Source organism: Crocodylus siamensis, chromosome 6 (assembly GCF_052110815.1).
Source record: "Crocodylus siamensis isolate JL-2025a chromosome 6, ASM5211081v1, whole genome shotgun sequence".
NCBI classification, from domain to species: Eukaryota; Metazoa; Chordata; order Crocodylia; family Crocodylidae; genus Crocodylus; species Crocodylus siamensis.
Window position 1 is genome coordinate 31,928,925 of NC_143400.1, and position 11,316 is coordinate 31,940,240.

Sequence of the window (11,316 nt, forward strand, 5' to 3'; positions counted from 1 at the left end):
CATCAGCACACTGGGAGTAGCCTTTGCACCCCATGAGCTCAGCTCCGTCCTTTTTTAAGTGGGAAAGTTTTACAAAACAGGTCTGAAGGGTGTGAAGCCCCTGTTTAACTTAAATCCATGCAGCATCTGGGACTTGTGTCCCTGCCCTGTCCATTTTCCCCACTCCGGCATTCCCAGGTCCCACCTCTGGGTGGTTTGCACCCTACTCTTTAGTCCCTTTGACAAGAAATCTGAAAATCTCTGAGATCATCTCCACACACTGCTCCTGATATGCTGAGTCCAGCTATATCCTCTACACAGCAGTAGAACTGATCTCAGGGGACTGGTGCACTTCCTAGAGCTAACAGCAAATGCATGCACCTAGCCACCATGCTGTTACAGAATGGCTGGCAAGACCCACTGCCATCACTAGCTCACGTGGGGAAAACCATCCTCCTCTAATCCTTAGCCATCACCCTGGGAGCTTGATTGTCCCATACAACCCCATCCAGGTTAAAGCCACTGCTCCCCAGGATGGAGTCCCCTTCCAGTCAGCATTGCAGCAGTCCTTGCCCCTAAACAGGAGACTTTACATGCATCTGCATCCAAATGCACTTTCTCTCCTTGTGCCTAGATTATCGAGCAGTGCAGAGTGCTCTGTGTCAGTGCCAGGCCTCTGCATTACTGACCACTGACACCATTTCTGTGTCATCTGCAAACCATCTCAGAGACCAGTTTCTGTTTTCTGGGTGGGGACGGCAAGAGTTCAGGGCTGAGAGCCTTTAACAACTTCCCTCTGAGATCTAGGGCTGGGGTAGGACCATGGAGGGGTGGCTTTCTTAGCCACATGTTGTCTCAAGGCAGGTGAGTTTACCCCTTCCTGTCTTTATGCAGGGCAAGATCATTGGGGGAGATGAAGCTGAAAATTACTCCCATCCCTACATAGCCTCTCTGAACATGGAAATATCTGGGGAAGTAAGAAGGAGATGTGCAGGATTTCTGATCCAGGAGGACGTGGTCATCATGGCAGCTCAATGTTATATCAGATGCAGGTGAGAAATCCCACCTGATCTCCAAGGGATCAGTCCAAGAAGAAAACACCCAGTTCCTATTGGTGAAATGACCACCCTGTTCCTTGGAGTCCAACAAGGGCCCTCAAGCAGCTGGAAGCCACTACACTGCCACCTGTCCAGTGACACTGGTCCCCAGGCAGCACAGAGCCAGCTGACTGCTCCTGTCATACCACACGCCAGGACATGGCAGACCTGCACTGAAGTGAGGTTGATCTCAGGCACAAGTTTCTCTGATCAGCCTCAGCAGTGTGGCTCTCAATCTCAGCCTACTACAGAGGAAAACAAAAACATTGCAACCCCTGAGTCACCAGAACCCCTGCCCTGGCTCTGGATCAAGGATGGTGTCCCCTATAGGGGTGGACCCGGGGCAGGGGGGTGCAGTAGTGCAGCTGCACTCTTCTTTGACTCCTGATCAACCCGAATTTTATATTCCACTGCCTGACCGTGGTAGCAGCATTTTTATTTAGGCAGTGCTGAAAGAGTCAATTGACTTCATGGCTCATTGACCTCTCCTTGATTCCTACTAATCTCTCTGCACTCCACATGTGCTAACAACCTGCTCTCTTTTTTAATGGTCTTAGTTTCATACTTTCTAGGGTCGGAAGAGACTTCCCCCAAACCACAGGGGCTCTGAGGGGACTTGAACCATGTCAGGAATGTCCCCGCTGCCAGCTGACAACAGCAGGAGAGCAGGGCCTGGCCCAAGGCAGAATGAGTCCTCGCACCTTGCCATTTGCCAGGGTTGGGATTAAGCTCATCCTTGACTGAAGGGTTAGTCCACGAGTGCTAGCTCTGGGCCTTGTTTTGGAGGAGGGTCATGTCTGCCTGAGCTTATTCAGGGAAGGGGACTAGCTGGGATGTCCATTCACAGGGGTCCTAGATCATTATGGGCAGACACGTGACTGCTCATGTGTACCCATACTCAACCCTATTCCTACAGATGCACGCAGACTGCCATCCATCTCCACTGTGCACATCCACATATCCCCACACACACCTACGTATGTTCATACCCTCCCATGTCACTACACCACTGCAGCACAGCCCCTGGAGCAGGGACTTGAGCCCACCCTGACGAGCCATAACTGGGTTCACTGGCTCAGAAGACCCATCAGGTTGTGTGCAATGGAAGGGAAAATAGCCTCTGGTTTCTGGTAGTTACTGTGCAATTTACCAGCAGAATCATTTCGGGAGGGGGGGCAGTAAGATTGACAAGGTTTTCAGTGCTCATAACAGCTGAGTGCACGTGGTGTGTGTGGGGAGCTGCTGGCAGGCTTAACAGGCTGGTGCTTTTAACATTGTCCACGCTGAGTGGAAAAAACAATCCTTGGCATGTTCACACCTATTCTGATTATCCCAGTCCCTCTTACCTGCCTTCAGTGCTGTAGCTTTTAGCTAAGACCAGCATTGCTGCATGTGTGCACCTGCCCTCTGCCCTGCTGCTGAGGGGGTAAAATGCAGCAGTCCTGGTTTTTAGTTCCCCAGGTCCAACTGTTTAACCCAATGACCTTACCACTACTATGAACAGAGCCCACATGTCAGAAATCCCGTCTGCTTGTTACCACCGGACACTGCTCCCTCCCTGAGCAAAGAACAAAGCCCAGGAGTCCTGACTTTCAACTACTTCTTCACTAGCCACTAAACCTGCACCCCTTTGCTGAGTAGAAAATGAACTCAGGAGTCCAGGCTCCAGGACCCTTTTGCTCTAACCCCAAAGACCTTTTAGCCTCTCAAATCCAGGCAGAGAACCCAGGAGCCTTGACATCCAAGCCTTCCTTCTCTAACCACTGGGGCCTACCCCTGTCACTGAATAGGGAACACATCTGAATTGCAACTATCCCTGCCTTCCTCCTTCTCAACCCCCAACCACCCTCCCAGAACCAGGATAGAGCCCCCAAATCCCAACTCTCAGTCTCATCTGCTTTTACCAACAGAGAGGTCACACTTAGCACATGAACTGCTCCACCTCCTCTCCTAGAGCTCTGGGATTTTATGCTCAAAGGGTTTGGTCTGTCCACAAACCAACTGTGGCTCAATATCTCCAGGCTATTCAGCAGCTGGATGTGGCTACTTGCAGAGCTGACAGCAACTCTGACTTGACCTCTCCCTTTCTGGGGGCTGGTTACATGGAGCAGCCTGGGGTGAGAGGAGGGGTTCCCAGGCTCAGCTCACAACATGGAAGGGGCAGCAGTAGGAAATCAGGGTGGATGAAGTCCAAGCCAGGGCAGGAATCCCAGTTCCACAAGCAGCTGCTGGAATGGAAACAGGCCCCATTGCCTCCAGCACAGCCCTGGGAGCCAACACACACCAGGCTCCTAAATGTGCCTTGAACAAGACCATCTGCATCCTTCCAGTCCACCTTGCCCAGTCCAATTCTGCCTGAAGTGCACCACAAACTCACAGGGGAAAGAGTGGAGCAAAAAGAGAGAAATCTCCTTTACTGTTTTTATGGGTTTTTTTGGTCTGAGATATTCCAGGAGCAAGAAGCCTGATTCCCACAAAGCTGCACAAAGGTCCTTGCTACGGTGTCTTGACACACATTGGAGACAGGACATTTTACTCCTTAGGACTTGAGGCAAAAGTGCCCAGAGCCAGCCAGAGCGGGTGTGATCATCCCATCAGGGAGCTGGGCCATCACATCCTCTTGGGGGAAAAGAAGGGAATAGAAATGATTCCCAGCTCTTGCTTACTGGAGGTTTTGTTTGGGTTTGTTGGGTTTTTATTGCTTTTCCCCTTCTATGGTCATTTGGCTGCACTGCATCACAGGAAGCAGAAGGACTGGGGGGTCAGGTCTGAGGAAACTACCTCGACTCTGATGCCTGTTTCAGGTGGACACACTGATTTTTCAAGTGACGTTTGTGCATGTGTGTTAGAGGGTACAGGTAAAGGGGGTGCATGCTGCAGTTTTTGGAGCACAGACTGAAATGCCTGGTTCAAGTGAGATCATCCGGGAAGAAGAGATACTTTACTTCCCTATCTGGACTCTGCTCAGCCCAAGGAGCAGATGCAGCAGACTTGCCCTCCCAACCCACGAGGAGTAATGCCAACATGGACCTACCTGTAGCCCTTGCAGTAGGTGCTAGGGGAGGTGTTTTGGCATGAGCAGGTGCTTGTATGGAAAGAGATGTAACTTCTCCAGGCAATCCCATAGCGCAGCACCCTACCGTGGGACTGCAGATTTGCTGGAAGTCCCTGGGGGAAGCCTGCATGACTGTATGGGAGATCTCAGCAGGCTGGGGACTGGGGCTCTTCCACCCCACCATGCTCACATTAGCACCTGTCCACAAGATAGCTCATGTGCTCCAACACCAGCCTCTTTAAGCAGAACTTCTGGCGCTGGCAGGAAGGCCCTGCCTTCAGCATCATGTTTGGTGACAGATGCATTGGTCGAGGAGCAATGTGATGGAGTGGTGGGCGCCTGTTATAATAAGCATGGGCGACCGGGAGGGCGCAGAGAGACTGGGAGAATTCCACACTGAACAATTTCTCAGTGTGGGTGACTGGGAAATGAGGACAGGAGGAGCCAGAGACTCATTTTCAATCAAATTTTCACACATGGCAACCTGCAGCCCCTGCGCACTCCAACCCTGCACTCCCACAAGCTCCACTTGTTCAATTGGCTCCCACAGCACCCTCTGCATTTCTTTGCTTTGCTTTTCTTCTGCAAATAAGGTCAGGGACATCATATGTCAATATGGAGCCTGGTGATGAGGTTGAGAGATCAAACCCACAGCACAAGGGAGGTTTTAATAGCAAGGAGCTCTGAGTGGAGAGCATCAACCTGTATCTGAGCAAGTAACAATCACGTGTATACCAGTAAGATTTTGTTGATACTGCCATTTGCTAAGCTATATTGAATCTTGATCAAACTTCACCTTGCCACTTCTGCTGTTAATGATCAATCTCCAGCTCTTGCTGTTTGGCAGTGAAAGGGACACCAGAATCTAAAGCAAGACTGCAGATATCGTGGCCTCGTTTCTCTAAGCCATGTTATCCAACTTCAGCATTGCCTTCCTAAGACGGAATATTTGCAGGCAGCTTCTTTTAGTATAAAGTCTGGGTCAGGTTTGACCCTGACACCTAATCTAGATTCTTGAGTCTTGAACCTTAAAAGCCCGTTTTGGCTTGCTTTGAGCTTGCATTTGAATATTAAAGGAACCAAATATGAGAGAGAGACCCAAATATGAGAGAGAGAGAGAGAGAGGTCACTTATTTTCTGCTCTATAACTGGGAGGTAAAAGTCTCTGAAAATGACAATATTTCTGGCAGCATTTACCTTGGAAATCACATTAAAAATGTCTTATCCACAGCCACATATGGCATCTCTCCAAGAGCATGTACTGTCAAATCTGTATTCCTCTGAAGGTGATTTCATTTCACAATATATGTGAGAGCACTTTGCTGTGTTTCTAACAGCTTCCATCTCTTGTTACCCAGCCAAGTGCCTTTGGGCAAACAAACCGGGGTGTATGCCAAGGAGAGCCCTGGAGAGATGCCAGGGTGAAATCATTAAAAATAATGGCCAAATCCAGGAGTAACCCCTCTCTTGTTGAACAGACAGAGACTGTTGCAGCCTGTAGACTCACCTGTCATGATTTGCCACCCTGGATAGATGTTTTTGTAGCAAAGAGGGCAAAATGTGCGCTTTGTAACTGAGCTGTGGCATCCCGGTCCCTCCTTGCCCTGAGTTGCTGGTTCAAGCATCCCTTCCCAGAAAGGGAAAGTGTGCTAAAGCATGCAGGAGGATTAATTCTATGGGCCATGCTAGGTTGTCTTCTGAGGGGCCGTAGGCCTCCCCATTCTCAGCCAGAAGTTTGCTGATGAAGGTGCACAGTGCTCAGCAAGCCATTTGGAGGGCTGGCATTGGTCTGTTGGCCTAGGAAGTGGAAGAGCTGATGCCCTGTGATCTCAGAGGCCTCTCTGGAGCTTGTCTCTGCTAAGGACTTCCCAGACTAAAAAGTTTTTCAGCCTGGGCAGTAGCAGCAACTGGGGGCAGTGGCAGTGGCCAGGTTGGCAACAGTCGCCATTCCAGTGCCCCTTGTATGTGGACGCGGGACATGCCGTGGGTGTGCATGCTTATCTGTGTGGGCATGTTGGCTAAGGGTGAAGGGCATGGAGGGGTCCAGGGTGAAGGAAATCAGCACAACTCCATTCTTGTGTACCTGAAAGAGGGAGAGGAATGACTGCCCATAGTGAAGCCATTTCCAAACTTCATCTTGCATGAACCCAGGCTCTGGCATTGCTAGCAGACAATTTCAGCAGCAAGGGCAAATGCTCCCTCCACTGCAGCAAGAAATGAGCAACAATGTTAATTATGCCCCAAAAGTAGACTTGGAAATTAGTTAAGTCAGACACCGCTGGGAGATATCACCGGGGCGCGCACACAGTGTCATAATATTACAACAGCGTGTTCAGACGGCACTTTCTCTCTCCAAGTCACTAGCTATCCCCATGTCCTGCTTTCTCCCATTCCTTACACCAGTGCAGGCCTTGCTGGAACATGGATCAGTCTATACTGCTCCCACAAAGGTTTTGCTAGCATTGACCAGAGTAAGCCTAACCAGTAAACCTGACCCAACCATGAACTTCTTACATAAGCAAAACTTGGCATGTGGGACAGATGGGCACTTCTGCCAGGAGATGGGAAGGGGAGATGAGTGTACAAGGTGTAGCAGAGTCCAGTACCAGGATGAAAAGGCTGGAACGGGAACACCCAGATCAAGGCATGGAACAAGCCCATGGTACAGGGCACCTTAAAATATTCAAGATACTGGTAGAACGTAAAACATCATTTGTTGTAACCACTGTATAAAAGGAGAATTGGAAAGTATGGGGCCTTGGTATTAGTCTAGGGGGGCCTATGGAGTGTTGTGGCAATACCTTGGCACAGGCTATATGCATTAACACCTTATCTGTCAGATCACAAGTGTGGCAGCACTATACCTCGTAGACAATAAATCTAGTCAAGCTTTTGCCAGTGACCTGAGCATGGGGTTATTTTTTAAGACAAGATTACTGTTTGGATCTCCTGGCTGCAACTTTTTTGCTGGCACTGCAGTTCCTGAGACTTCAGCACTGACAGCACATCAAGAACACCTGATGAGGACAGCAGTGAGAGCCAGGGTACATTTGACAGCCCAGAAAAGAGAAAGAGTGGAACAGAAACAGGGCCTTGTTACACGTGAATTTTAGGCAACTCAGGGAGCTCTTAAACCCTGGGTTGTCCGCACATCAACACCTGGAACTAGTTTTAAGTACACTTTAGGTGGCTTCAAGTTGTGCCACTCCCGGGCATGTTTATCTCTGATCCGTGTTATTCAGCTCACAGACCATGAATGTGTGGCCACTCCACATAGATAAGGTGCCCAAGTTTGCAGCCCTCCAGCATCCCGGGATGCAGTGTCCTCTCCCCCACCCTTCTGTTCTGTGTGGCCAAACTTTCCATCGCCTGAACTCTACTGCCCAAAGAGGTGATTCTGGCACAAAGCCCAATGCCCCTTCCCACCCCAGGTTTGCAACCCTATGCAAACAGGCTGCAGAGTGCATGCTAGCTAGCCAGGTAGCAGGGCATGGAGGGGTCCAGGAGATGGGGGTACAAGTTGGGCAGGCAAATCAGATCCCCATGATCCGGGGCTTCCTTCCTGGGGCAGAGGCAGTAGGTCTCCCAGTAGCACCTCCCCTCACTGCTCCTACCTACCAGGCAATCTAAGAAGCAGAACCAGCACCCCCCAATCCCAATTTATTAAACATGAGATCTTATTTCATTTCTTTCTTTCTTTTTAAAATCTTTTAAAAAAATTATTTCTGTTTATTTTATCCTTCAGTGGCTGACTTCCTTCATTTCAGATGCCCCAATCTCTTCCACATCCCCACCTCAGGCAGGGATAAAAGCCTGTCCTGGCTCACCAGCCCCTGATTGCCAGCCATCTAGTGGCAAGTCAAAGCTCTGCAGGTGGGGGCCAGTCAGAGAAGGTTTTTCACCTCAAGGTATGACTGCTTCAAATGCAAGCACCTCACAATGAATGCTCACACAGCAGCTGTGCCCCAGGCACCCAGCTATGCCCATGTTGCTAAGATTTGGGCTCCAAGATCTGTTGTATCAAGGCTGCTTCTCTAAGTCGTCCTGAAACCGAACTCCAGCTCAACCTCCTGTGAGGTGAAGAGCGACTATAAATTCAGAAAGTTCAGAATAGAAAGATGGAGCTAGAGCAAAGTAAACAGCTCACTGATACCACCCTGGGACTGTGTGGAGACCTACTTGGGGAGGAGAGTTGACAACGTTAAAGCTTATTGGCGGCACCAAGCTAGCTTAGCAGTCGGAGGAAGAGATCCCACCTCAAGCTGGCTTAGCTGTCACCCCACCAGCCCCAGCATGGACACAGTGGTGCATGACTCCCAGAGACATCAGGCCTGTCACATCCCCTCCCAGGCCCCATCAAAGGCCATGGCCCAGCTGGCAGCTCCTCCTGCCCAGCTCTTTCCATTTGTGCTGTCTGTCTACCCATGAAAGAGAAATCCTTAATGGAGCTCCCCCAAGACCGGTTGGCTATTAACACTAGCTGGAAATCAGGCCTTAAACAGGGAGCTGGAGCCTCCTGTTATGCAAACGGAGAAGACCGATCAGAACGGCTGCTCTGGGAGCAAAGAAGCAGCCAAGGGAAGGGTTGCAAGCCTGAGATTAGGCCAACTCGGGAGGGAGGGGCCCGAAATCAACTGTAAACAAGGAAGACTAAAACTCAGGAAGCCAGTTAAAGTCACCTGATGCAAGTGATAATCGAAGAGGTTAAGTAAGAGCATGCGCAGGAGAGTTGGCAGCAACCAGGGAGGAAAACACAGAAAAGACCAGCAACTGGAGGAAGCTCCCCCAGGACCCGCACCCCAAACACAGAAGGAGCAAGCGTGGGAGAGCTCGAGCAATAGACAGAGCCTTTGGGAGCAGGGTGAGAGACCTGGGTCGGGGAGTGCCCCGACTGAGATTCGTTCACTCTGAACAAGAAGGATTTTGTTGTGTTAAGGCAATGACTCATTTTCTTGTTTGCTCATTTCTCGTGTTTCTGCCCTGGTGGGGCTGCCTCTGTTAGAGAGACAGCATGCCGTTTTTGTTCTTTCGTAAGCTTAATCAGCATGCGGGGGTGGGGAACGGGGTGGTGGGGTTGAGTTAAGATATGAACCTGCCTCTCTGTTTCTTCTATAACCAGTGGTTTGGGCTGGGACAAAAGGGCAGCATGAGGTCCCAGTGCTGCTCAGAGCAGGGTGGAGACTGTGCCCAGTACAGAGCAGGGCAGAGATGGAGCCCAAAGAGGGAGAGACCAGAGGCTGGGGGCCCACAGCCCTAAAGTGCAGCCTAAAGACTGGGGTTGGGTCCCAAGGTTGAGAAGGACAAGGCAAGGGCTAATGCCCAATAAGCCAAGGTCCAGTGCAATAGGCCTAAGCAAAAGGGGCCAGGTAGAGTGGCGGGGTGGATACGGAGGAGGCTGAGATCCCAACTAGGGAAAAGGACCAAACAGTAACACCTGTGTGTCATGGACATGGCTGTAGAGGCAGTTTGTGGCCATGGATGCAGCCTGCTGCTCTGGAGATCTCCCAGAGGCTCCTTGCACTGGCTCTGGCTGCAGATCAGATGAGAGATCAGATCAGCCCATCTCCCGGTCACATCTGTCATTGCAGGGCCAAGCCCACTGTGCTCATCAGTGACCTCACCCATTAAAAGAGCCAGTTCCTGCCTGGAGGAGCTGGCGTGGTGGGGCGCTTGGGCAGGGAAGGGTCTTTGGAGCTGCGTGGGGTAGGAGAGAGTAGCAGGAGGGTTGTGAGAGGGAAAGGGCAAGAGGGAGTAGTTATCCTTTCTCCTTGTTGGCTCCATCCAGGTACTTGGAGCAAACCCAAGGAAGCCATGTCTCCAAGAGATGCCTGCCCTGCCCTGCTGCTCCTCCTGCTGACCCTGCTGTCAGCCTGGCCAACTGTGGTCAGCGGGGAAACAGCAAACCAGAAGTTTCAGAGGCAGCACGTCGACCCGGTTACTGGCCCTCCACACAATGCCATCTACTGCAATCAGAGGATGAAGGCCCAGGGAATGACCTCGGGCATCTGCAAGACCAAGAACACCTTCATCCATGCAAGCCTATCATCAATAAATAGCATCTGCACATGGGCTGGGAGCAACCGACATGGCAACTATTACTATAGCAACAACAACTTCCTTGTCACCGAGTGCACGTTTGTAAGAGGCTCCCCACCGAATGGCTGTGTGTACAGGGCCATGTCCTACAACCAGAGGATTTGCATTGCCTGCACTGGAAACCTGCCTGTGCACTACAGCCCAGCGAACTACTGCTAGCCATGAATCCCGCACGGCCCCGCAGCTTTTGCTCGCAGTGGGGGCCCCCACTGCCAAAGCCTCTCAGCTTGGCCCTCTCCCTTCTCCCCCCTAGACCATGAATCCAGATCATTTGGTGCCAAATCTTAGTGTCCAAATTCCAGCTCTTCCGCTGCCATCAATGCCTGTTGTGCACTACACCCACCCCTTCCACCTCATGCACCCACAGGAGGGGCTGGACCTTGGTGCAGAGCAATTGCCTTCCTGCTGCCGCATCCTCAGTGCTGTTACTGAGCTGAATTCCTTGCTGCTCTCTGCAATAAATTTTGGCAACTGCAAATTCACCTGACCATTTGTGGGGGCTCGGGGCAGAACAAATTACTTACTTGGTCTCCAGGAGCTTGTGGGGAGCATAAATCACAGGGTGGTATCAGGGCCCTTTCCTATTTAGGGTGGTGTTCCCTTTCCCTGCGGCCCCAAGGAGAAGGAGGGGGTTCATCCCCTCCTGGCCAGTGCCAGGCCAGTGCCACAGGCTGCAGCTTACTTTTCTTCCTCCCAGCAATAGTCCAGCATGGTGAAGCACGGGCTGGGAGATGCTTCCCGGGCTTCAGAGCAAAAGGGCTGTGTCCTGCTCTGTGCTGCGCCTGAGCAATACCTGCCTCAACCCTGAGTGCGAGAGTCCTTCGTGTGCAGCAGGGAATGACCTGGGTCCCATCACAGCTGGAGCTGGCAGGCCAGCCTGAGGAACCCAGGTGTCCAGGCAGGGCACAGGATGATCCAAAGCACCAGGGATCCTTTATGACCCTACAGCTGTGAGTGCATCATGCTGGGATCGTTCCAGAGTCTGGGCCAGGCAACACCAAGAGCAAGACTTAATGGGACAGACAGCACCACATCGGTGGGTTGAGGGGGAGGCCCCGATGCTCTCCCCAGACACTCAAGCCTTGTACA

General features: G+C 51.3%; 1 protein-coding gene across 1 annotated transcript; it reads left to right on the plus strand.

Moving 5' to 3' along the window:
- Nucleotides 1-8,818: 8,818 nt before the first annotated feature.
- On the plus strand, nt 8,819-10,705 carry LOC149862182 (ribonuclease-like). Its single transcript, XM_090052707.1, has 2 exons — nt 8,819-8,992; nt 9,917-10,705. Exons 1-2 carry the CDS (start codon nt 8,848-8,850, stop codon nt 10,384-10,386), a joined length of 615 nt encoding a protein of 204 aa, XP_089908833.1. The 5' UTR covers nt 8,819-8,847; the 3' UTR covers nt 10,387-10,705.
- Nucleotides 10,706-11,316: the final 611 nt, after the last annotated feature.